General features: G+C 41.7%; 1 protein-coding gene across 7 annotated transcripts in view; it reads right to left on the bottom strand.

Annotated features, from left to right (window-relative positions):
• Window positions 1-5963: 5963 nt before the first annotated feature.
• Window positions 5964-26920, bottom strand: part of ARB2A (ARB2 cotranscriptional regulator A) — a 229572-nt gene continuing 208615 nt past the window's right edge. For 4 of the 7 annotated variants that reach the window (XM_083354575.1, XM_083354577.1, XM_083354579.1 and 1 more), the window contains one exon: window positions 15917-19298. In XM_083354575.1, coding sequence (XP_083210701.1) covers window positions 19156-19298 — 143 coding nt within the window. In that variant the 3' untranslated portion in view covers window positions 15917-19155. Of the gene's footprint in view, window positions 6062-15916; window positions 19299-24801; window positions 24864-26920 lie in introns of those variants that run through there. The other 3 variants (XR_014491445.1, XR_014491446.1, XM_083354580.1) reach the window with 3 other exon arrangements.

Raw genomic sequence — 26920 nt, 5'->3', positions numbered from 1 at the left:
AGCCGCGGGGAAGGGAGCCGCTCCGCTCCAACCTGCCAACCGTCCCTAGCTCCGGTTCTTCAGCGGAATCTGCTGCTGCTGCTGCTGCTCTCGAACCAGCCGCCTCCACACGAGCTCTCTGCCACGCTCGCGTTAAAGCGAAGCTGATGGAGAATGGAACTGAAGTTGGGGTCGGCTTCCAGTGGTTGTAACCGTAGGCGGGCAAAGAGCGAGGTGGTGCCGAGTCTGCCGCTTCGGAGCAGAGCGAATCTTGCTCTGCAAAGATTTTTTTTAAGGTGCTCTGGGTATCTCAGGGGAAGTAAAGGAGGCAAGGACCACGACTCAGCCAAGCTCGCTCTTCCCCCTCCGAGAAATGTGGGAATCCCTGGTCTGGCGGGGGGGGGGCGGTTGCTTGCCTGGCCGGGCTGCTTGGGGCATTAACCAGAGAGTAGAGGGGTTTCCTTTGTCAAATGGCCTTTCCTTAATGCAAGGCCTTGAGAGCAAGCCTCACGGGCAACACTGGGAACCTCCTCGTGGGCAAAGGGTTGATCATTTGGAAACACACCACAAAACGAGGCAAAGGCTGCCCTGTGGCCTACGACCGTTGTTTAGTCTGCTCGGCCTACGTGCATCCCTTCCTAGCTCTGCTGATTGCGAGGAGTTGGTTAAAACCCGGAACAAAGCTACTCCCGAAGAACCGGTACCTGCTCTAAACCCAAAAGTTTGGAATCGGATTGGTTCTCCCCAAGGATTCGCCCCGGAAAGTTACATCAGATTAATCTAGCCGATCCTCATTTGAATGTCAATCTACCCTAAAGTATAGTTGCTGTTTTAAAAGTCTCCTTCCTGGATCTCCACTCCGGATCATGGGTTCTAGTCCTGTTCGGGGGCGGCGGGGGGGGGGGCAGAGGCCAGGAGAGCCCAACTCCCCTGTAGCCTCGGGACTGCTGCAGTTCCAGGGAGGACGGGACCGTGGAGGGAAGCCCTGCTCATCTCGGGGCGTGTCTGACTGCTGCCAGGGAGGGCTCCTAGAGACCAAGGGTGGCGTAGGCTCCAGCTCTGATCTCCGGCGGTCTCTCCAAAGCCTCGAAGCCCCGTTGGTTGAAGGCCCTCGTGGGAAGGGAGGAGGTGAAAGGAATGGCCCCGGCGTCTCCTGGAGTGACAGGCCCCAGTCAAAGGGCAACCAGAAAGAAATTCTGCTAATTTGAATAGGGGGCTATTCAGAGAATCCCCCTTTTTTTCCCCTGCTTCATTTTAGACAGGATCCTGGGGATCGTTTGGGGCGGTGTTGTCCGTGCATCTGCGGACAGGCACGCCTGGAAAGTAATCTCCCTTTAGAGGAGATCGGCCAGAGGGAAGAATCTGGGCAGGATCCTCTGGAGGGATGCTAAACTTAGCCTCGTTTTGGTCAGTCTGGACAACAAGTGTCAAGGCCTAAGCTGGGTGAGCAGCGGTGGAGCCGCATTGGAGGGGGCGACGGGGTGGGGGTGGGTGGGGAGGAGAGCCTTTCTTGAGAGCTGCTGCGTTTCAGCGCGGTCCCCTCCGAACAAGGCGGTTGAGGGTGGTGGGCTTACTCCCCCGTCGCATTTCCTCCCCCTCCCCCTCCCCCTCCCCTTCCTCCCGGCCTGGCTAAGAGAGAGCGTCTTCACCCTAAGGGATTCCCGGGCTCCTCCGTGAGAACCGGATTGAGGGAAGGGGGGGGGGGGAAAGCCACATTCACACCCCCAACCAGCTCCTCGGGTGGCCCCCGTTCCAAGGCTTCTTTAAGAGCCCCGAAAGAGAACACCGCCTCGAGGGGTCTCCGGGAAGCCACTCGCTGGCGCCCACAAGCCCGCCGTCCCCCCCCCCGTCACGTATTAGTTCAAAATGCCTGGTGGTGGTCGTTTCTTTCTCCCCTCTCCCCCCCCCCCCCCACCCCACCCCGCTTCGCCTCCCCCACCCACCCAAAGCGATTCAGCGCCTTCCTTCCTTCGATAAGAGGTAAGAGCGTTTTCAGGAGTGTGAAATGAAGAACCGGTGACAGTCTACCAAGTGGGGGGGGGGGAAAGAGAGAAGAAGAAAAGGCCCTTTTAATGAGAACCAAAGGCAACAAAAAAACAAAACGTAGATGAAGTGTACCGTAAAGGCGGCTTCAAAGTGCGGCAAGTCCCCTGAGATCAGCCACCTCCTAGACTGGGTGACTGCGCAGAGGTAAGGCAGCGTGGTAGGGAGGACACAGGATTGATTTATTTATTTTTATATATATAAAACAACTAAGTGTGTTGCTTTATGATCGCTCCTCAGTCATCGACCTGTTTCCAGAGAGGCTTTGCAAAGGACCTCAGGTGTTCTCTCAAGTGAAGACAGACCCTCCCCTTCATAAAACGAATTAATTACTTCGGCCTTCTCGTTTGGCGGGGTATTTCTTTTCCCTTCTGTTTGGCTGTCTTTTTTTTTTCTTCTTCTTCTTCTTCTTTGTCCCTTGATCCCTGTTTCAAAAGTCCAGGACGGATGAAGTTGTCTATAAGCAATAATTTAAAATTCTTTGCCTCCCAGTGCAGTTTCTTCCTTGCCCCCTCCCCGCTCAGCCTTCTCCCTATCCGCGCCCCCCCCTCCTCGTTCCAATCCCAGCAAAGCAGGTAACAAGAGCGGGGAATTCGAAAGGAAGGAGGGGAGGAGGAATAAGACGGATTTCTTCACTGGCGTGTAATAAAGTTAAAGACGTTGTTCTGTCAGCCCGGCGCTAAGCAGAAAATAAATCTTAGGGTCTGGGGAAACAAAAGGGAATGGCGTTGGCGTGTGTGTAAATTTGCTTTTAAACGCAATGAATCAATGTTCATTTAAGCAGCTGGAAACCCCACGGTGGAGCAGGTTACCTGGGTGAGGGAAAAAATGGAATGGGGGGAGGAGGAGGAGGAGGAGGAGGAGGAGGAGGAGGAGAGGCAACATCGAAGGACCCTCCAAAGAGCGTCTTCTTCACACACAACCCAAACTCCCACCCCACCCGGGAGATGCCCTAACTTTTCCACTGAAGTTCAGCAACATTTTAAAGCGACGCCTCGGCCAGGAGTCCTGCATCAGCCCCGGTTTATCCTTCCAGATTTGACTAGAGATGCCCAGTGCGCAAAGCGAGGACTCAGAGCTGCTCTTCCAACTCTTCGGCAACCAGCGGTTTGGGCATAGCGTTCAGTCCCTGAATTGGACTTAAAGGGCCGGGTGATGACCTGCCCGAGAAATTGGCCGCGTGGAGAAGCTCCGACGCTGCAACCGCGGCTCGGCGGCGGCGGCGGATCACCGCGGCCCAAGAAGGGACCACGAAAGACGCCGCTCTTGAAGTCAGACTCGCCCTGAGCCCCGCCAGGCCGCTTGGCCGGGGAGCCCTGGGCCTCTGCAGGCCTGCCAGGCATGGGGTGGCCCAACTGCCAGGCAGGTGGCAGCCAGGAAGGCCAAGGTCGGCCTGGTTTGAGAGAAGCGCTTTAATTTCTCTGGAGCAAACTGATTTGCTGTCTTCGTTAAACTGCATGGAGCTAATGGAAACGTGACTTGCAAACCCCGTTTACTAGTGGATTTTTTCTCCTTTGCCCCTTCCTTCTATCTCCCTCCCTCCCCCTCTCTCTCTGTATGTGTGTGTGTTGCTTTCCTTCTCCTTCCTCACACACCAAACCCTCTAGTTTACAAACTTATGTTGGCCTAATAAAAGTACTGTAATTGGGGAATAATAAGATTGGCCAACTTGATTACTAATGTTTATTACCAGGTCAGGAGGGCTGTAATGTAGGTTTTCTGAACTCATTCCCCTCCAGAGGGCAAAGTCGAAACTTTCATGGCCGTCAGGGTGTGGAGGATGGGTCCTGTCCTGTAGCCCAATAAATTCGAACACCACCTTGGGCAAAGCTGTATCCAATACAACAGCCCAGAAAGCATTTCTTTTGGTTTTTGCTGCCTTTTGAAAGACAGCCAATTTATTAATGAGGAATATTTCCCTGGGACAAAAAAAACCCCACCTGAAATTAAGTTTCATCTGAAAAGTAAGGGGGCAGGGAAGGCTAGATTAATATTTCAGAGACGGTTTAAACTCCTGCATCACACCGAATTATTTTAGCTACTCAGAGAAAGAAAATGCAATGTTATCTAAGCAAACGGATTTCTTGTATTTATCCTCTGCGGGACCAAGGTGACTCTCTTCTCTTTTTAAACCACGCTGAGAGAAGATAACGAGCAGGAAAGTTAATTAAGAGCCAGCCAGGTGGATTTTTTCCCCCCCTGTCAATAAATGCTGGAAACTGGTTGTTGCCACTAAAGGAAAGCTGGGGGAAGCAGATGTGAGTTAAGAGTCGGCTGAGAGGGTGAGCTGCTTTTATGAAAGCAGGACGCAAAGGCCGAGCCTCTGGTGCTATTTGGGGTTGGGGGTGGGTTCTGTCCAGGTGAAACTGAGGTGGGAGTTTCATCACCCCCTTTTCTCCCTCCCCCTTCTTCCCCTCCCCCTTTGGGTTGCTCGGGAGGCATCGTACATTCCTCGCCTTTGATTCCCGTTTCGTTTGCTAGATGGCGCTGTGTCTTTCAGGACGTTAATTCCAATCCATCACTGAGAGAATCTCTTGCAATAATGTCCCCGGAAAAGTTTCCAGGCGTCATTCTGCGAAGGACCTTTTTAATCTGTTACCACAATAAAAAAAAATGAAGGCAGGCTATTAAATAATATAAAACAGTGGACAAACCCTATTAATAATCCAGATTAAAATTTAAAAAAAAGTAATCCTCTGACCGAAATTTGAACTCTGGCATTTTTCTGTTGGGAATTCGTCACGAATTCATGTTGAAATGTGCTGAGCGATTGTTTCTCCTTTAAAGGCTGTTGTTCCTTGATGCTTAAAAGGTCCTACTAAAAAAAGAAAATGAAAGAAAAATAAAATGTAAAACTTTTTATTAGCTGCAGGGTTGCATCATACACACTGAAACATAGAAGTGTAGCTTCAATATAAAGAGATGAAGGTCATATTAACTTAGTCTTTGACTCTTTTGTGAATAGTCAAAAAATAGGAGGATTTTAAAGTGAAAATGCCACCAAGTCAAATATATTTTATATAAACGTTTGTATTTTTTGGTTTATGCTGCCTTTGGAATAGAGAAAACATGATCTGTGTGAACATTAAATTTATCCTTAAAGGGCTGTATTTTGTATCCTAAATGAATTCATTTATTAAGATGAGAGAGGTGTTGTTAAGTGGAAAGCCTGTTTATATTGCTTATGTAATTAGGAATTCACATTATGGAAATATTTCTTCATAGAAAAAAATAACCTCAAAGTTTAGTACCAACATGTATATATAATGCAGAGTAAATTGTTTGCAAGCATTAGTTTCAGCAAAGTTATTAAAATATTGTTTTTCTTCAGATTTACAAACATAGAAAAAGTTTATTTACAATTCTTAAAACAACTGAAATACAGCCTCCCACCCCCACCCCCTCCAAAGGAAACAGAATCACTTTTTCAGAAATGTATGCAGTTTTAAAGATTAATACCACAAAGGTAAAAGACGCTAGTCTGGCATGATTGATAGGATTTGAAAAATGGCATGGTCGCTTCTTCTTTTCTCCCCCTTTTAATGAGAACCTTTGTACAATCTTAGCTGTTTAGACTGTAATGGGGAGGGGGGGTTGGGTTTGCGGAATTTCTACAGCTTGATCAGCTCCAAATCGCCAAAGATGAACACGTCGCCATCTTTACAAATATACGCTCAAGTTCACGTATCCCAATGTCCAGGGTTGAAAATCAAACTGATAATGAAAGCTTAACTGTAAAAATATCTAGCTCTTTCCTGGCTCCCACGCCAGCAAATTCATCTCCCTCTTACCGCTTCCACCTGTTTTTTCTTTAGCTGCGCTAGTTGTGGCTCCAGCATTCGCTCTGATCCTCTCCCTCCCGCCGCCTTAAGCAGTTCAAAGTGCACAGGTAGTGATTTCAGGATCCTGGGTAGCCGCTATTTCAGCAGCGGATACTGAAGCTGGCAACTCTCTTCTGCTCTCTCTCTGGGCAGGCAGAAAATATTCACGAATAAATGGATTGTTGCAGGTGCCACTATTAACTCTTAAAGGTTTGTCACTGAAACGAAGCAATATAGTATAATAGTTCAGCTCTGCAGGACGGGAATAGAGTTTCATGGAGCTCTGTTTCAGAAAGTCAGATACCCACTTGAACCAGTCAAAATTATAATAATAAATAAGATGAATCCAGAATGTAACATTATCTGCTTCCTAGGTTTGCGTTCTCATCCACGGTTCACTCATGCTGAAAGGAAGGGGGGGGGATGCTTTGTTCTTAGAAAAGGAGTAAGTCTCGCCCATTATTATATAGCTAGGTAAATATGTGTATATTGCAAAATCTGTAAGTTTCGTGGCTTCTTCCGAGAGTCCTATTCATTCCAACGTGAGGCGGGAGGGAGACAGAGACACATGGCAAAAAAACATTACAGAGTTGGTATTGAAAAAAATTGATGTGGAAGCTGCTGGTGGTTGCTGAATATTTTCTAGTATTAATTGCTCCTTAAAATGTTCGATAGAAATTCTGCTATCCTTGGAGGAAAATAATGCTTTAACTAGCAACTTAATCCTAAACTGGATTTGGTATATATATTTCTTTAAATAGCTCAGGTATTTTTGACATTGACAAATGGCCTGAAGACAAAAAAAGTAACTTCAAACGACTTTGAAGGTTTGCAGGAAGTAAGAGAGGGAGTAAATGATTATTCCCCCCCCCTACAAACATGTCACAAATAAGAGGAAAATAAAATAATCATGAGAAAAAACATAATTATTCATAGTAACTGAGGAGAAAAAGATAAAAAATACCATGATATTGAACACTTAATCACAACTACTTTGGCTCTTATACCCCTATCTTTATAACTACGTTCCCTTAAAAGTTATTTTTAAGATAACTAAATCTGAAATTCACTAGTTAATTATGAGAAGCCCAAAACATCCTAGATAATAATGGCAAAAAGTAAAACAACGAAGCTATAACATAGTGCAAAATGGAGAAATAGAATTATTTTTTAAGATAATGGGCAAATGGTATGGAAAAATGTAAGAACCCAAGAGAGATCTAGGAGTGAACCGAATAATTCATTTGAAAGCTGAAAGTTCTTTAGTGTATATTTTCAGCTTAATTTTCAGGGTATAAGATTTATATTGCTGCCAATTCATTTTCTATTTAAAGCAAGCAAGCAAGCAAACGCTTAATTGTTTATCAGAATGGCCCAATTGTAAGAAGAAAATCAGTTAGACTATTAATTGAAAATAATTTTCTTAAATTGACTCTTTAAGAGCTTTTGGAAAATTGCAACAGGTTTACGTTATCCATCATGTCATAGAGCAGGAATTATTTTTGCAAAAAGGAAGGTATCATCTTTCTTCTGTATCAACCTGCTTGTTGAATAAAAAAAAACCCTGCTCTCTCGAACATTTTGTATGGTCAGGAGAAAGTGTAAAGTTTACGAGGAAACCTTCCATTGGGAAGCTGCATCGCATAACAGAGAAAATGTGTATTACATCTTTTCCCACCAAAGATGAAGGACAAAAAATAAGTAAAGCCATTTAATTCATCAAAAGGTGGGCAGATGAGTGAAAAAGAAATTAGATTTTTCCCCCCTTGTCATTGTGTTCAGAAAGCTGCTAATTAAAAAAAAGAAAGAAAGTGACCTGGATTTTTTGGCAATTAGTATTATTTCCATAAGCAAAATACAAAATACTCTCCATAGAGTAATTCTACTCACTGATAAAAGCCTAATGACAACAATAATATATGGGTGTGATACAGAGAACTCAGTAATCAGTTTTACAAAGCATATTCCCCAAACAGCAAAGTAGCAGAATTCAGGGTTATATTTCTAAAAAGAAAAGTCCTGGTTTGCTTTGGAATTCTTTTCCTACCTCAGAAAGTTTAAAGGAGTTCCTAACTTTGTATCTTTGTTGTTCAGATGGTAACTGGGACATTCAACAGAAATCCAGAAACTTGCAACTCCCCAAAACTGCTCCCTATTTCTAAAATTTGACTTGATCGGAGGGGCAAATGGAAAGAATCTCATCACTAAAAAATGAAAGGCTGAGCGAAAAGTTTTAATGAGCAATGAGCGCCTTGCGGGATTTAAATAGTGAGCACGTAAACACCATAGCTGTGCAGCTCCAGGTTGTTTGCTGAATTGGCAAGGAGGTGATCAAAGCAGAAGAAATGAGGTTCTTTGCCCTTCCCACTTTCCCCTAAGCCGAAAGGAATGAAAGGTTGGGCAGAGGATCAGGGGCGGGGACTTTGCTGGATCTGAGGATCACAGCGGGTGGGCGGGCGGGTGGGTCTGGAAAGGAGAAGTTGCAGGGAGGTTAAGTTTGGGGTCTGAAACAGAGGGTGGGTGACATTAGGGGAGAGGAGGAAAGGGTAGAGAGATAAAGGGAAGGCTGTCAAGCGAGTTGCTGTCAATTTTTCAGCTCTTCGTTTGGGTTGCAACACGGGGGTGCCTTTCAGAGGCTGTAATTAACCAGCTGTCTGGGAGTTGGCGTGCTCAGAGTAGGTGGGCATCAAAGAAGAGAGAAACCACGTTGTGACCCCTCAAGAGAAGCTTGGCTCTCCAACAGAGCTTATGGCTGAGGAGAGACTTGCGAAGGGCAAGGACACAGTGCAACCCATGGGGGCTTGAGAGAGAGACACAGAGGCCAGGAGAGGGGCAGACAGTAAAGGCCGGAGCTTCGGGGCGGGGTGGGAGGGGGGGAAAGATGTCTAATGTTCATTTTCAGGGAAAGTGGTTGAGAATGCCACTGATAAAATAGTGAAAAGTAAAACTGGGCAGCGGGTCTGCGAAATATTAGTTGAATCATACCAGTGTGAACAATATGAACAATTGTGGGGCGGGGGGGGAGTTAAATTATTGTGTTACTCTCCCACTGCAGAAGTATTTGGATGGTAAGAAAGGAAACAAGACAACTGATCCTTTACATTTTATTTCAGAAGGGACTCTTCGGAGGCCAGTTCGAGGGAAGGAAGGAAAGCGTTGAGGGAGCACAGGAAGCAACAGACGAGGCGCTGTCCATGGTGCTAGGCGATAGCTGAAGAAATAAGATTTTCCTCTCCTAGCAGCCCCACTGAATTTCTTCTACTCTCTTTTTGGCATATCTGGAATTTCTTCTCCCCCCCCACACACTACCCCCCCTAGTCATGATAAAAGCTGATAATCATTCAGAAGTTGATTAGGTGTTTCAATTTCCAAACGTTAATATTCTGGAAAAAAATCCAATAATAAATGTTCATTCTGTTTTGGAGACAAAAGGAGAGGAGTTAAATTAGTCTTTTACATTTACTGAGTTAACCTTATAGAAATGTGACATCTAGATACAGTCTTGTATATATTTTACTGGGACTAACTAAGTGAACTCTTATGTAAAGCTAACATTGAAGAAATGGTACATAGTTAGGAACTTAGTTTAGTTTATTAGACTTATATACCGCCCTTCTCCCATAGGACTCGAGATTTGACAAAAAGTGGACTAAAACATAACAATCTGGGATAAGTTAAGATGCAAGGATACCAAATGATATAACTAATAAATATTTAAAGAGCGAGGGAGAGATAGCATGCAAGTGTTGAACCCTGGAGGAAAATATGAACTATGGATGGAGCTCTCTCTATTATTAGCTCTCCAGTTTTAAATTCTCCAATTTCCTCTATTTATATTAATTAAATAAAATAAGTGTATACATTTTTACCTAAGACACTTGAAAGAATGTGCAAGTAACATGAACTCAGCTCTTGCTAATTTTGTAGACTCGTCCATAGAAATGTTCTGTGCAGCCGTATGGAAGTAGTCTCACTGCCTTTTTAAGGATGCTATTCTTAGTCTTGCCTAAAACTTAGGAATATCCCAGATGTCTCCCCATAACTACTAGCCAGGCCTGAACTTGTTTAGCTTCTAAGCCTAAAATCAGTCAGATGTTACCACTTTCTGAGACTTATTAAAGGCAGAGAAGTTTAATTATAAAACCGCTTTTCCCCCCAGGGAAAAAAAGAGGCAATCAGAAATTCCCTCTGGATTTTTGCAGAGGGAGAATTTCAGAACTGGGGGACAGCACTTGTCATTTGATAACCCTGTTCTACATTGCAGTGGAACTGGAGCAAAAAGTAGCAATCTTTTTTGGGATCGCTAGAAAATTTGCTGGAGGGTTTGTAAAGTTCTGCAGCAGTTTGGAGATCTAGGCAAGCTGCTCAGTTACCTTAAGTGATTCAGAGGTATTACTCCACTGTGGCTCCAAATATCCATTTGAAAGCCTAAGCCTATGTTTTCAGGACAGCAATGGGTCGGCTGAAAAGATAAGAAGAACCAAACCAAAGCGAGGCTGCCCCAATCATGACTGAGGGATTGCAGGTTGGGCCAGAAAGTTGGTGTCTGCTCCAGACCTCACAGAATGGAAGGCTTCAGAGAGCAGTGGGTTGGGAGGCACTGCCTTCCTCCCTTGACTTACAAAGTAATTCTGCCCAGTGAAGGAAACACCTCCGTTTCCTGAGACTGGAAGACTCATATCCAAAGCCCAGCCTCGGAACTCTTAGCCATCTGGGCTCAGAGCTTTTCACCCCCCCCCCGTGGTAATGGGGGCTTCCCATCCTCCGCATCTTCTCGCGACCCCCGTGCTGCTCCAGCCCGGAGATAGCTCTGCCTCTTCCTTCAGGATCCCTCGCAGAAGAGAAATGGAACGGGGAGCAGAAGATTTCAGCCTAACCCTGCTGGCAGCTGGACTGCAAGCAGCATCGACCCCAGAAGGCGGGAGGGAAAGGCTAACGGACCATCCCAAGAAGACACTTGAGGACCCTGACATCAAGCCGCAGCCGCCGGCCTAGAAAGAAAACACCCTTCAGAGCCCCCACATTCGGTGGCTTGGCGGAGGGAGGGATCCCTGGGCACTTGATGGACAGATCCCGAGACAGGAAGGGAAGCAACTGGCACCTTGTATTTTGAGACTGTAGACCTGCAGTTTAAAAAGAAAGGACTTTTTTTTTTGGTCTTAGGCCGAATTGAATTCATAAACCAAAACCTCCTGGAGAAGGAAATACCAAATTACAGGGGCGCAGGTCTCTGCGCGCATCTAAGGAAGAGACCGGCCGGGAAAAGTGACTAAGCGCTTCGTCTCAGCGGAGTTTTGCTTCTTCCGCGCAGCTGCTATCGGTGCAGACTGGACGGCGGTGCCACCAGGCGGCCCGGTCTCCCTGGAAGCAAGTGCTTTTGAGTTTACTGGGAACTTAATTCGGAGCTAAATATATGGCGTTCTTTCCCCCACCTGCCTGGGAGCAAGTCCTACTGATCTCAATAGGCCTCCGAGGATGGCGCTGTTTTACAATAGGCGAATCGGAAAACCGTTGAAATACTTATTTGGGAAACGTCCTTTGAAATAACGCTTGAGGGTCTGCACTCCCCTTTCTCTTCGAGCTACTTACTAATCTCCACTTTCCCTTTTTTAAACAGAGTTCAGTTACAAAGAATTTGCAAAGATCTCCATCCAATCAAGGGCGTCACATCTTTAATTTTCTGAGGAGTAAAAACTCCTCAAGAAACTTTATACATCTTAGCCTCCCCCACCCCACGCTTTTTCTTAGCATACGTGATAAAACATTGATTGTTGTAGTTTGGTGACCCATGAAATTTGGGGGTTAGTTTTCTCTTCAGACCAGAGCATATAATTATGCAAATAAAGAGCTGTCACTGATCTGGTGAAATGCTCACAAATACGTGCAATCCGAAACTGGAAAGAAAAGTGGGAAATGCGAGGGATTACGAGGAATGACAGAATTTGGAAAGTTTGGGTGAGTTGTCCCTCCCTCACTTTGAACAAATAAATCAACAATTAACGTGTGATCTGTTTGTAAGAGACATATAGAGATATATTCCATAGTAACAGTTTATTTAATTTCAATTGTGATATAACCTGGAATGTAAGTTACATGGGGTAACCCCCGGTTGTTTTATGTCAGCTTTCAATTATATGACAGTCTGAGTGCTAAAAAGAGAACAGCAGGAGAATACTGTTCTTCCAATAAAACTTTAAAATACTTAAACATCCTAAAGTAGTCAATTAGGAATCAGTTCCAACGTATTTATGAGCTTATGATAGAGAACAATATAAACAAAAAAACCCCCCAAATTTGAGTTTTACATAACCAAAAATTTTCTTTCCCAGAAAAAATTGAGACTACGTGGTTTCTCCTAGAGTATGTCCTGTTTGCCTGAAAAATGGGACTACTTAAGAAATAACTTGGAGTTAATTAACAGCAAGACCATTTTACTCTCCTCTGTGCCCCACACACAAGTTGCTAACAAAAATAATGGAATAAGGGAAAACAGACAATAGTGGATTAAGCTTTAGGATTACTTGGAACAGTTTCCTGATAAAGGAAGGTTTATGTCTGTTAGAAACAAATTAGACACTCCTATTACCTGTACTGAGGGCTCAATAAAATGTAAATTAGAGCCCACTTGGTTGACTTCATACTCTCAAATGTTGGTCAGATGAAGTTTAAGATAACTGTAAAATCTGCTTCCTAAAATGGTGGTAAATTGATGATAGATCTCCATTTCCATCCCCTTACTGTAAACCCTTTTGGACAATGAAGAACCTGATATAAAAATAAATAAATATAGGAGAAATGGAAGATCTAGTTAAAAATAACTCCCCTCTTTCCCCAGAAAGATCTATTGGTATTGGGTGCATGCTTTCTGTTCTGGATTACTGATTTCTACTCCCGACTAAAAGAATACCAGAGAGTGGGCAAAACTGTTTACTCTAACACACATACCCCTCCATTTCCCCCCCCCCCTTTCTACAGGCGTTTCAGCAGCCTTGGGATTCTTGCACCCATTCAGCTGAAGGTGCCAGATTTTTAGCTACTTCTGAAGACATTAGGACAGGGTTTCCCAACCTTAGGAACTTGAAGATGCGTGGACTTCAACTCCCAGAATTCCCCAGCCAGCATAGCTGGCTGGGGAATTCTGGGAGTTGAAGTCCACGCATCTTCAAGTTCCTAAGGTTGGGAAACGCTGCATTAGGATATAGGCAGGCCAGCAATGTGAAACTAAAACTACTGGTCCAATTGACATTATTAATCCAACATTTTCCCACCAAGTGTGCTTTAAAGTTTTTTCTCCTCCATGCCCCTCCGTCCCAGACCTTTTGTACATCTTGCAGTCAAAGAAGATAAAAGCTGGAACTCTCTGATGGGAGTCTTATAGTCCTCAAGTACAGCTAAAGGATGGACGGAGCATCCAAATCACTTTCCACACAGTTTGTAATAACTGCGAGGTCTAAAGTTGCATTTCTCCCATCTGCCTGCACTGATGGTGGGTTGGAAGGGATAGGATTGCCAGATTACTTTCAGGAACACAAAAGCAGAAGATACCAAGGATGTGTTGCCAACGAACTCTTCTGTTAGAAACAGAATCACGATTTAGTTGAATTCCTGAAGAGGAATAAACCAATCTGGATTGAACTGGAGGAGGGTACACTTATGTTCCCCTTTCATTTTTTGGTGTGTGTGGGGGGAAGCGTGGAATTAGCATTGGCCATGGAGATGAAGGTTGGACCTAGCACAAACTTCTTGGTGTCTATCAGCAAAAGCTGTGGGGCTTCTGGAATGGGGGGGGAGCAACCAATCACAGCTATCAGATGCCTTCTCTCTCTCTAGGACTTGGCTAGGAAGTAGGTAGTCTTTTTTTTAGTCTTTTCTAGGAATGGATCGATAGATTTATAGGCTTTGGACCAATTTAACGGAGTCATGGGCAGGTTCAAATTCACTGTGGCAGCTCAAGGAAGGAGTCTGAGAGGCAACCAGGAAGCAGCCTCCCACGCTCCTGACCTCATGAAAGAATCGTCCTCTTCTCTGCTGAAAATGCTGGAAGCACTGCTTGATTAGATAGAAGCTGAAGGGAGGGGCACCGAATAAATCCCACTTTTCTCTACTGCTACTCTCCAGTTCCAATGTTGTTTGAAGATATTTTTCAAATTGTACCAAGAAAGCAGGGTTCCTTCATTCTTTCCCTTCCTTTGCAATGAAATTGGATGAAAGCAAGAATGCTGCCAGGAATTTGTGGCTGCTGTACATGAACTTTAAAGAGGTAGAGACTGCTGCTGGACTGCAAGCTTATATACATTTGGGAATACATCAATTGAAAACTATTAACAGGTTCGTTTCTGAGTAAATTTGTATAGAATTGCATGATTATGAGATTCATCCTGATCACCAAGAGGAAAGCATCATACTGACAGTGAGTCACCCCCACCTGTTACAGTAATTCTTCCTCAATCTTCCACCCTCCCATACCCAGGCAAGCAACACGATGAAAACACCTATTGATTCCATTTCCATTTCCAAAATCAAAATTTACTGGGCAAAATGTTTAGAGGACTACATTGGGCATTTTGTGTTTCATTTCTGCCACATGGCCACTAAGTGTATGTAAGTCAAGAGCTTGGATGGGTAGAGGCAAAACTGTTGTTGGATCTGGGCATAAACACCATAGCTTTGGTGTAATATGCTTTTGGTTAAAATCTGCTTTCACAGAACTTTCTCATTTTTACCACTACAGAATAAAGATGTTCTATGTATTTTCTGGGGGAACAGCCAGATGTCCAGATTAACGTGCAATCCACCCAACTATGCTACCTATATTGTACTATCCCATGCAAAATCCCTTGTCATAAGAAATGGAAAGCCTACAAATCTCAGGGTGTTATTATTTCTGATTAAATAACTCGACCAAAAACTGGGGAAATCTGTCTCTCCCAGTTAAAAACAATCTGCTGCGAGTGTAGTGCTACTACTGTGCTTTAAATACAGGTCTAGTGTTATTTCAAAAGGCTGCTATTCTTGCTTATATAAGGAATTAACTTGAAGACCTGATAAGCTTCTCAGAAAGTGATGGCCAGGCATTATGCAGGGTGATGACTTTGTAGAGCGTTTGGAGTGCTAAATTGTGTCCATGACACAAATTGTGTGGAGAGAAGATAGAAAAACACTGCTTTGAAACTGGAACAGCAACAGGCAATATTAAGCTGCTTCAGCTGCAGGCTGGGAATCAGACTGAAGCAATATTATGAGGCATGTAATATAAAAACAGTTATAAGGGCATGTATCTGCCATGGTTAGGGGGACATGAAAATGAGCTCTGGGATTCCTGTTAAATTCACCAAGCTTTGAGATGTAAGCAGCAAGCCTTGTGCCTGCTAGGTAAATTCATTAATTCACTATAAAATTACTATTTAATTTGTTAATGTAAGTGTATTCCTCCAATCCCTTTTGAAAAAAATAAGCCCTAGTCTGGTCTTTTTAGCCAGGACTTAGTTATTAAAAATGTCCATCCATCCATCCATCCTTCATTGCCCATCTCATATAAATGGATCTGAATGGCTAATACAGAATTTTAAAACTTGCAGTACAATATAAAATAATAATATACATGTGATTGGACAGTAAGATTTCTGAACCAGATTTTCTTCAGGAGGAGGAAAAGTTTTCTTATTACTGCTTGCTCATATGACATTATGACTATATAAAGCTATATAAAGCATATCCTTATTATACACACGGTGTATAATATATTACACATGGCGTAACAAGATGGTGGGTTTGTTGTCACTGTGAGTTGTGGTGGTGGTGGGGCATGAAGGGAGGCTCAGCCAATCTCACTGTATACATGTTGTACTTTGATAACAACGGTTCATTCATTATAGTACTACCACGCCAACACAAAGATGATTGGATTATTTTCTACAATTGCTTGTGATCAAATGGCTCAAATGATCCTTAGAAAAAGAGGCTATTTACTATATCCTGCCTTCTAATTGATCCCAGATAATAAACAATCTTGATTATTGCATTTCTCCAGATTATTCAGTAAGGCTTAATACAAGTAAAACACACCTGGAATATTAGAAGAGAAACCATCTTTATTTTTATTATTGTTCCTAGGTTCAGTGTAGATAGAAAGAGACAATCTTTAATAATTCCCTGTGCTTACAGTTTGGTCCACAAAGAGCAAGAGTGCTAACTGGGCAACAATATATTACCCCTTTAGGGCTTGTGGGTCTGCACTGTGGAGTAGAAATTGATGATCAATATTTTAAAAAAATTAAAAACAGGTGGGGAGAGATTGCTTGATCAGATTTGGCACTTGGACAGCCTCAAAAGACTTCTTGTCTGAGAAATTGCAAGTTATGGTGGTTTATTTTCCTATGACTATGGTCAAAAAAAACCCCAACATTGCAATTCATAAGGAATACAAAACAGCAAACAAATCAACAAACAAGAGAAGAAACATCCAGGATTTAACCAGGATTTACATAAATGTGGAGACAACAACAACAAAAAAGATTTCTAGCCGCCATTGCTGCAGCAAAGAAAAATAAAAGCTGAAATGACCAGGCAAAGATGAAAGCATAAGCTAAATTAAACAAACCAACCATAAGCAACCCACTAGATTTTATGTTGGTACTATTGAGGAACAGTCAACCATCTGCTGCAAAAAAAATCCCAGTTCCACATTTTTATGGCTTCCAGGTCTCAAAGGATATCCACTGGTATGTGAGGGGAAAAATGCAGGGGAGGAAGCAACAGGCACACAGGCATCTACACACACACACACACACACACACACACACACCCTAGTTAATAGAAGCAGATAGCCTTGGGAGCCACTTGGTCCTGGCCTTTGCCTGGGGCATCACTTTGGTAGGTTTCCAGCAAAGGGAACAATCAAGTGAACTAGTTTTTGCCCTGAGTGGGAGGCATATACCAAAGAATACATTTTCAGATAAGTAAGACAGCCATTTAATCATGAGCACACATATGGGGGGAAAAAGCTGTTCCAGATTCTTCTTGGATTCTTCTGAAATCATAAAGCTTCACTATAAATATGTTTTTGTGGGAAGAAGAGTGGTTCCAATTTCAAAACTGTCAAATAAATACAATGAAGGAAAGACGATCAATACTCTGTTTAGTGTCATCAGAAGTGAAGCTATACGAGGGAATAAAATGAATGCATTGTCTGCTGTCCAACTGCTAAATGCTTGGCACCCACACCACAGCCCGTGACAATTAGTTCTTCCAAAGAGGCAAAAGTTACCTTTCTCACACCCCGCTAATTCAAGACACCCAGAGCAATTTGGTCATTTGGCATTGTTCACTTTCTGACAGTTGTGGATCAACTGCTAAGTGTGAAGAATTCTTGCATCAGGCTGCAGCTGTTGGCAGAAAATTCCTGGAAGAGCAAAAATGGCTGGCTTCTCAATTTTGATGTAGGCCACACCTATGGATGTTTAGAGCAGGCAGTGTCACAGCCCAAGGACGAGGCAAAACTCATTTCACATAATTGGAAAGATCTGTTGACAAAATGTGGATTCATGCCTGCATGGGCTACTTTTTAAGCCCAAGTCACTAAAATTGATTAGGACTGTTTTGGTAATAGTGCTACTTACGCTAGTAGCATCAGTAGAGCTAGTCCTCGGTTAACAACAGTAATTGGGACTGGAGTTGCCACCACTAAGCATTGCAGTCATAAAGCACAATGTCATGAGACTGTGCTGCTTAGTGACGGCAGTTCTGGCAGTCTCTGGTTACTGTTAAGTGAGGACTGTGCAGGTTGTTAAGTGAGGACCTCGTGTGACTGTAACGTCTGACTTCCTGCCAGTTTTCCCAATGACTTTGCTTGTGGGAAGCCGGCAGGGAAGGTCAGAAAGGTGATCCTGTGACTATGGGGGTGCTGCTCCAGCCATAAGTCTGGATGCAAGTACCATTTGCTCAGTGCTGTCGTAAGTTCAAATGATAACTGAAAGAGTAGTCCTTAAATGAGGACCACCACCAACACTTTTTTTGTCCATCAATATTTCACAGTGATAGCCAGATGATTAAGGAAAAATGAATCTCCACTTGAGGAGTTCAACCGTGTGAGGGGACCCTGATGGCTGATGTCCTTCAGCAATAAGAGAGGACTTCTCTTTTCTAATGCTGACCCTGTTTTGTCAAACTGAACGTTTTGTTGCTTCTCCCTTTGCCTTGCACTCAGAAAAGGCTAGATTGGTGGAATTCTGGTACCATCCAGCATATTAAAAAAGTTATTAGCTATTTGATCTGTCATAAAATAGATAATCTATTTGAATAAAAAATAAAGATGCCAACCAAGCACCAGAAGAAACATTTTAAAATACTACTGCTGCTATTTCTATTTTAAAAGGATTCAGCAATTTTCCCTGAAAACCCTAAAGTATTCCTAAACAATAAGCATTTGGAAAGTGCATTCCTGAAGCACTAAAACTGGGTGTGTTTGAGTTCAGTCCCAAAACTGAGATTGACAGCATTCCTACTCTGAATAGTTCAAAATGGTATCGATTAAATGTATTTTCAGTTTAGTGCAGAGGCTTTCTTTAGCATTGAAAGAAATGAGCTACCCATAAAAGGAAAAAATGTTGTGGCTATGTTGTGAGATTCTAAGCATTTATACTCCAATCACAGAGAAAAAGAGAAAAGCATCACTGGAGATCACTAGCACAGGGCACTGCAGTTTTATCTCCTCCTATGGATTTTAAAAAAACAAAACAAAACAAAACGCGGGAGCTTTATAAGCCTCCAAATAACGTTACAGGGAATTACTTTAAAATGTCCAGCACATAGGCATAAACTCTGGAACGGAAATAAATTCTTTGTTTAAAAGGTATATCTAAAACGAGGGCCGACGGCCGGGCGGCTGGAGGGAAAAAGAGAGGGGCGCGCGGGGGGCGGAAGCAGCAAGCGGCCCCTGGAGAAGGCGGGCGTTAAGACCAGGGAAGAGCCGCGGCGGCGGCGGCAGCAGCAGCCGCCCGCCATCAACTCAGGGCAGGGCTGCGTCCAGGGCAATTAGAGCTGCGCCAGACTGCGCCGTGCAGCGCTGCTGTCAGCCTTAATCTGCGCACTGACGGGCAGCCCGAAATCCAAGCCGCAGCCCACAGGAAGCATAAGCAGTGAACCCATATTGCTTTGACAGTTGCACTCATCTAGAAATAATGCAAAACACTACTTAGATGTATAGACGGCGACCCTGTGCTCTAGGAAGAAAACAATCTAATGAGAGGGCTGGGAATGCAGCGCGCCGCCTGCTCAGAGACGAGCGGGAGCCGCTTCCGCCCGGCCGGCCGCTTTACAGCTCCTCGTAGCGGATCCGCTGCGACCGTCGCGTGGGAGCCGCTTTCCCCGAGCTGGTTTTCGCCTCCATCGCCTCGTGGAAGAACCGAAAGATCGACGAGAAGCTCTTCCAGGAAGTCAACTCGTGCCGCTCCGTCCCTGTAACACAGAAAGGGCGCCGCGTCACTACCTGCTGGAAACCCGGGAGATCGGCGTTGGTGTGTGTGTGTGTGTGTGTGTGTGCGTGGGTGGGTGGTGGAGGACATTCCCCGCCCTCAGCAGGAAGCTGGAAGGGTCAAGCTGGGAAACGGGAGCTATACGCAGGCGCCAGCAGCACAACCAAGCCCCAGAGAACAACCCTTCCGCCTACACACGTTCAGAAGACACGCGCTCTTTGCAAGCCAAGTGCCTTCCTCGCGCCGGCGGGGAAGGCAGATGTCATAGTCTTCCCTGGGCCAATTGGGTGAATTATGAGCAGAGAGGGCAGTAAAGAGGATGGGGAAGACTTGTTAATCCCCCAAATTCATACAAAGTAAATGAGTTCAGTTCAAGCCAGCTTCCAAAGCTGTGTCCTCTCACTCCTCAGTTGTGCCAATGCACAGATAGGAGGCAAAAATTCAGCACACAGGTTATGGACAGAAATTTTCCTCCTTGGTGATACATATACTGGCTGGCTGCTTGTTACTCTCTACAAAGCATCCAAATCCTTCCCAATAGCTTTATTGTTATTTTTATATGTCTTGAATGGAAGGGGTTTTCTAATGTGCCTCTTGCTTGCCCTTACAGTATAATACTCATGCACTGTTGCCCTCTCCTCAACAAAACTAAAAAAGTAGGGCAAGAAGCGTACTTTGAAATAGTGAAATAGTGAGATTGGGTAGTTCAGCATCTAATCATAATCCCTCCTGCAAAACACTCCAGTCACTAGGTGCCCTGCAAGAGTTGACAGTCCTTCCTGGATAACGCAATTATGCAGAGATGCTGCTGGGAAGTCTCAGGATCCCAGGCTTCTGTATGATACTTTAACATTGTTAATGATAATTCTCCACTCTGTAATAGTAGGTCATTGCTATGGTTACTCTACAATGGTGCAACACTTTGCTTTCCCTTCAGCTATTCGCTGAGACCTGGTAACCACATTTGTTGCCTAGCAACAGTTTTGTGAGAGTATCCCAATCTGGGAGTTACAACAATAAAGGACATGATCACCCTGGCCTACCCTGAAGGAGAGCTGGGGGGTGGGGAGAAGAGGCTTGGGGTCCCTGGAATAGAAGTGATATATAAAAATAGATCTTGAGTCTCTACCTGGATCACACCACTGGTGTCATACTTGCATATAATTATGAAGGCAAACCCTCTCTAGAGGCATCATTACAAAGGCCCTTCCATCATGCAAGTGCTCCCCACCAACCCCAGCAAAGGTCTGCTTTTCCGCTACATCCTTTTAACACTTAAGGCAGGTCACTTCAAAGGAGGATAATTCCTCCACAGATACCTTTTATAAAAAGCACAATTGCAGGCAGGGTTTTTTTTTATAGACAAAGAACTGGAGTCATGTAAAAAAATATCCTGGAGATCTTATTTAAGAACCCAGGCAATTATTTGTCACAAAAATAAAATATAAATAATGCTTGTGTAAAGATAATGTCACTAGTCCATCTGCCACATTATATCTTGTGATTTCAGTAAATAGACACTGTCAGTATAAAGATAAGTAACCATTTTGACTCCTTTTAAGCAGATTGTCCTATCTACATTCTCCCCCCCCCTTCGTGCTCCACTTCTGATTGTTTAAACAGAACACACAGTCAATCAATGCTTCCAATCAGAGATCTCTTCCATTATATATGTTAGCATTGAAGCGAGTTCTTGATTATGGGAAACATTTTCAACACTTTTTCCATCCTTCAGTAATACACACCCTTCCTGTTGCTATAGCTCTCTTAATTTTTCTCACTTATCTTTCTGTACATTCATTTGTAAATGCAAGCTTATATTTACATGAAATCACTTGCAGGTGTATTCGGATATTATATTTATTGCATCCATCCTCCTTTGAAAATAACTATTTTTCAAAGGGATGTGACAGGAAAATAATCAGAAAAAATCTTTGCACTATTAGTGGGTCCATTTCTTTCTCTTTTAATATACAAGCATCCCCTTTTCTCAGAAAATATCACACTTATGCTTGCTAGTGTGACTGAAACTATGATCAACCTATTAAGATTTTTACTAGGAACTTCTTATGCTATCTCTCCAAAACCAATTCAGGCTTTTGAATCTAGAGGGAACTGATGATTCAATAGGCTAAAGCAATTTTAACTCTCTCCTCATTGTCTCTTATCTTGTAACAATCTTACTGATGGATGAACAATTTCCCTTGTGGAAAAATATCTACAGTGGGGTTTTTAGTTTCTATAATTATAATGCTCTGTTGCTTGACTAGGATTGCTAAAAGATCTTAGTCGTCTCATCTTGTCAAGCGTAAGTGCTCTGCATTATTTTGGTATGGTATTTTGCTCAAAGATGTACATGGAAAACTCAGAAAGTAAGGGAATCATAAATTCATAAGACTACATTCAAAGCTTATGTATTTATTAATTTAATTACTGACTTTATAAGACTGCCTGATTCGTACATTATTATTCTGGGAAATAATATTTGGAATAATAATTTATTCAAAATTATTCTTGCATTCAGCATAAAAATTAATCCAATATAATAACTCCAACAGCATCTATAGTATACACAGCTAGGCTAGGAATAACCAAACTCTGTTCCTAATATAGTGGGCTCAAATGTCATTCTGGCTGAAAGCTTCAGAAAAGAGCCAAATCTTCACAACTCTGTGGAACTCAATATCTATATATCTATTATTCTGGTTTTTTAAATTATGCAATAAGAATTCAAATGAACCAAATTGCAGGCAAAAATCTAACTTTAAGCAGCAGTAGGATTCCATAATGTCATTACAATGATTAGACAACTGTTATAATAAATATTAAAGATGGAACAATATGCTAGTGTATCAAAGTAAATATTTGTCCAGAAAACATAAATCCATAAAGTAACTTTGTGATTTGATGTAAGAATCCTGCTTTGCTATTGCTGTTTGATGATACCAAACTTTGTATGGACTATGCAAAAAAAAAAAAACTTTCCCAGAGGAAAGAAGGTGGAAGTGGGACATACAGTACAATGTTCTGCCATGTTTTTTTCCTCTCTGTTATCTGAAGAAAAAAAAAGATTCATGTAGGGAAATATGAATTTCTTCCTTTTGAAGTTTCAGGATCCCAACTCATTAGATGTGAACTGTACAGTTTTGGGGATACATTTGGAAGCCATTCACTACTGAAGTCTTATTCATTATTGTGCTATTTAACAACTTTGACAAATATTATTGTGTACCAAAATGGCTTAAAATGTATTCCTTCAGAAAAAGCATTAATATGAGCTGTTAATTAATGTTTAGAGAAAAAGGCAATATGAAACATTACTATCAAATGGACAAAAATGTTCCAGTGCACACTGAGCAGTGCATAGGATAGTGGTGCAAAACAAATACAGCAAATCAACCATAGTTGATTCAAATGTTCTGTGAAATATTTTGCAATGAGGGACATCTTAAATGAATGTACAGAAGAATGCCAAAGCAATCTGCAACACTGTCGACACAGGCTATAAATGAAAAAGCTGATACTGATTTATAAAGCAGTGCTTGCAAGCAAAATACAATGGTAAAAATAGTTAAAATCTGTAGAAGAAAAAAATAAATGAAAAGAAAATGGCTTCTTATTAATTAAACCAATTCAAGGGAGATGTTTTAGTATTAAGCAAAGAGGTGATATTGGAAAAAGGATATGACTCCTGCTTCTCCTGAGGAAAATTCTACTGGATTTTATTTTAAAACAATTCAAAGTGGATTTCACTAAAATTAAACCAATTAATTTATCAAAAAGGAGTAAATGACAAATGGATCTACTATAGTTTAACATAAAGAAAAGTGATACTGACAAATAGATTTTATCCTTTTATGTAGCTGTAAAAACAAAGTCTTATATGAAACTGCCAAGTGGTTATTGTATCAAGGCAAAATTCTATATAGCTTTTATATTTAATATTGTATAAATTCTGTATATTTTAAAGATTATTCTTTAATAAACTTAAAAGAATTTATTCTAAAAAAATCTTCCTTTCTCTCTCCAATATTATTTTCAGTATTTCTTTTAGTGCTAAAATCTCTTTTAGGAGTAGGAGTAAGACCCCTATAATTTACTCTTGCAGTAACTCTGCTGAAAGATTCTTTCTAAAGAATCTTATCTACTTTGCCTAAGATATCTTTTCATAAATTATCTTTTATTGATCTTATTGTAATTTTTTGTTTGATTGCTGTGAGCCATCCAGAGTTGTTAGGAGGCAGGCAGCATAGAAGTATAACAAATAATAACTAATGAACCCTTGGTTCAGATTACAAAATTTACAAAATCTCACTCTCAGAAACATTTTTAGGCTGATACATATTGGTTTTTCTATTTGCCAATAGTAAGCATTATCAATAGCATTATCAATAGAGAATAGGAATCTACAGATAACTAACTGTAGGTCCAGAAATTGCAAATCTTCTGCCAGGTCACTGGAATTCATTCCAATTTTTACGATACATGTTATTGCCAATAAAGATTATATTTTACATAGATGCAGAAAATGTGGTGGGAGAAGCAGTCTACCTTGATGTCACAGCTTGTAGAAGCCCTAGGTTTGCAAATATGAAAGCATTCGTAGCTTGGATGTGAGGAAGCCAATATGTTGCTGAGGAAGATTTTGAGAGTACTAGTTGTTACAAAGGCAGAGACTAGTGATATTGGTAATTTGCAAAGAGGTAGGTTATGTTGTATCCTGTAGTCTTCCAATCCTTTTCATTCCTGAAACCTTTTATTTCTAAGCCCTGTCTTTAAAATACTATGGTATTTATTTGATGACTGCAGAAGTTATACTAAAGCTACCACTGACTGATGAATTGCAAAGCAGATTTGGTGCAATTGAAGGGATTTCTCCCCCCACACACACACATTTTAGGGAACCAAGAGACTTTTAATTATTTTTTCAAGGTCTCCTCATTACAAATTTGTAGCAACTGACAATGTGCACCGAGTTTTAAAAGACAACTGTAAGTAGATGAAACAGCAGTGCTGGCAGAGTCGCTTAGTGAAAAGAATAATATAAAAGCATAGTATGTAGCAATTTAAGAGAATGTATGCCTTTTCAGAGAAGAGATGAGAAAGGCATAAAAATAAGATGCTAGTGGGTGTGTGCATAGATAAATATCAGTTATGTCAACTGTAGATTTATTAAGCATTTCATATACCATATAGTTATTCCCATACTAGGCAGGCATTATCTCATATTTCAGATCTAATCATTTAGGATTGTTTATTTATATTTATAAAAATAAAACCTTTTTTATATTATTCCCTTTAATAATATTCATAGAATGCTATTACTCTCAGACTCCTCCTACTAAGAAAATAAACTGAATTTCAATTCATTTCTTCATAAAGTAAATTCATTTCAACAATCAATATATTTGCTCTTATTTTTTACTTATTCTCAGTGCTTTTTTTGTAAAAGAGAAAGGTGCCGGAACTCACACGTGTCATACAACCCGCCTTGCCTACCCTACAAGGTTCCATCCAAAAAAGGTGCCGGAACTCCGTTCTGAGCGTTCTATGAGAAAAAAAGCCCTGCTTATTCTACTTCAAATTTACCCTTTTAACAGCCAACATTAGACACCTTTCTAGATGAGGGCTTTAGTGACTGTTATAAAGTTACTGATACGTCCCTAATTCCAACTACAAATCTCTTGCTTAATAAATCCAAAAACTGAGTTTGCCCCCTCAGTCTATAGAATTGACTCCTCCTTCTTTGTACTTGCATCACACTGGGGGCTTATCTTCATCTTATGACTAACCAGTACCTAGATATCACTTCCCCCCCTTGTTTCTGCCTGATTAGCCCTCAGTTCCATGTGCATGACCTTACACATATTGAATTTTCTTTACATCTATTATTTCAGTTCATGAGATCATCTGTTTAATTCAGCATAATTTTCTGATCCATCCCTGCACTGACAATACTTCCTAGTTCAATATTAGTAGCACATTTAATAAAACCATGTCTATATCACTCTCTCACTAATTTTAAAATAATGAATAATCTAGATCCCACAATTATTACTGAGATAGTCTCTTGAAATGTCAAGTTTACTTGTTCCAAGTAAATGCCTGTGTGGGCTTTACAAAGCAGCAGAGTCTCATGGCTATATCTCATAATATACTGTACAGTTATGCCTTCTGTAATCTATGATATGTAAATTGAATATATTCATTATATGATGCAAATTGACAAGGGTTGCGACAAAAAAAAGGACTATAATGCTTCTGTCACCTTACATTCATATGTTAAGGACAGTATCACTATAGCCTAGCCACTGTGTTGAACTTCTGGAAAACTAAGAAATTTCACTTATAATCAGCCTGAAATATACAGATGAGCTATATATCTTGCACATGTTTATTTATTTATTAGATTTTTTTATCCCGCTGTTACAACTTTATCAGTAATTCAAGGTGGCAAACATACAAAGTAATGCCTCAATAGCAGACACATGGCTTTTATGAGGATATAGAACTTACAGTAAGGTTTATATATATATATATATATATATATATATATATATATATATATATGTATGTATGTATGTATGTATGTATGTATGTATGTATGTATGTATGTGTATATATATATATATATATATATATATATATATATATATATATATATATATATATATATATATATATATATATATATATATATATATCCCCTTCATGGATTACTGCCTTGTCGTGGCGAAGGGGCTTGCGTAATTCAATGAAGCTATGAGCTATGCCGTGCAGGGCCATCCAAGACGGACAGGTCATAGCCGAGAGTTCTGACAAAACGTGATCCACTGGAGAAGGAAATGGCAACCCACTCCAGTATCTTTGCCATGAAAACCCTATGGACAGTACCAAAAGGCAAAACGATATGATGCTGGAAGATGAGCCCCTCAGGTCGGAAGGCGTCCAATATGCTACTGGGGAAGAGCAGAGGGCTAGTACTAGTAGCGCCAGAAAGAATGAAGCGACTGGGCCAAAGCCGAAAGGACGCTCAGCTGTGGATGTGTCTGGTGGTGAAAGGAAAGTCCGATGCTGTAAAGATTTTTTCTCCATAGGAACCTGGAATGTAAGATCCATGAATCAAGGAAACCTTGACGTGGTCAAACAAGATGACAAGACTGAACATCGACATCTTAGGTATCAGCGAACTAAAATGGACAGGAATGGGTGAATTTAATTCAGATGACCATCAGGTATACTACTGCGGACAAGAATCCCTCAGAAGAAATGGAGTAGCCTTCATAGTCAATAAAAGAGTAGGAAAAGCAATACTGGGATACAATCCTCAAAATGACAGAATGATCTCAGTTCGAATCCAAGGCAAACCATTCAATATCACAGTAGTCCAAGTCTATGCCCCAACCACCAGTGCTGAAGAGGATGAAATTGACTGGTTCTACGAAGCCCTACAGCACCTTATAGAACTAACACCAAAAAATGATGTCCTTATCATCATGGGGGATTGGAATGCTAAAGTAGGAAGCCAAAAGATAACTGGAATAACAGGCAAGTTTGGCCTTGGAGTACAAAATGAAGCAGGGCACAGACTGATAGAATTTTGTC

The sequence above is a fragment of the Vipera ursinii genome (genome assembly GCF_947247035.1).
Source record: "Vipera ursinii genome assembly, chromosome: 2".
In the NCBI taxonomy this organism is placed as follows: Eukaryota; Metazoa; Chordata; class Lepidosauria; order Squamata; family Viperidae; genus Vipera; species Vipera ursinii.
This window is presented reverse-complemented; position numbering and strand designations above follow the sequence as displayed.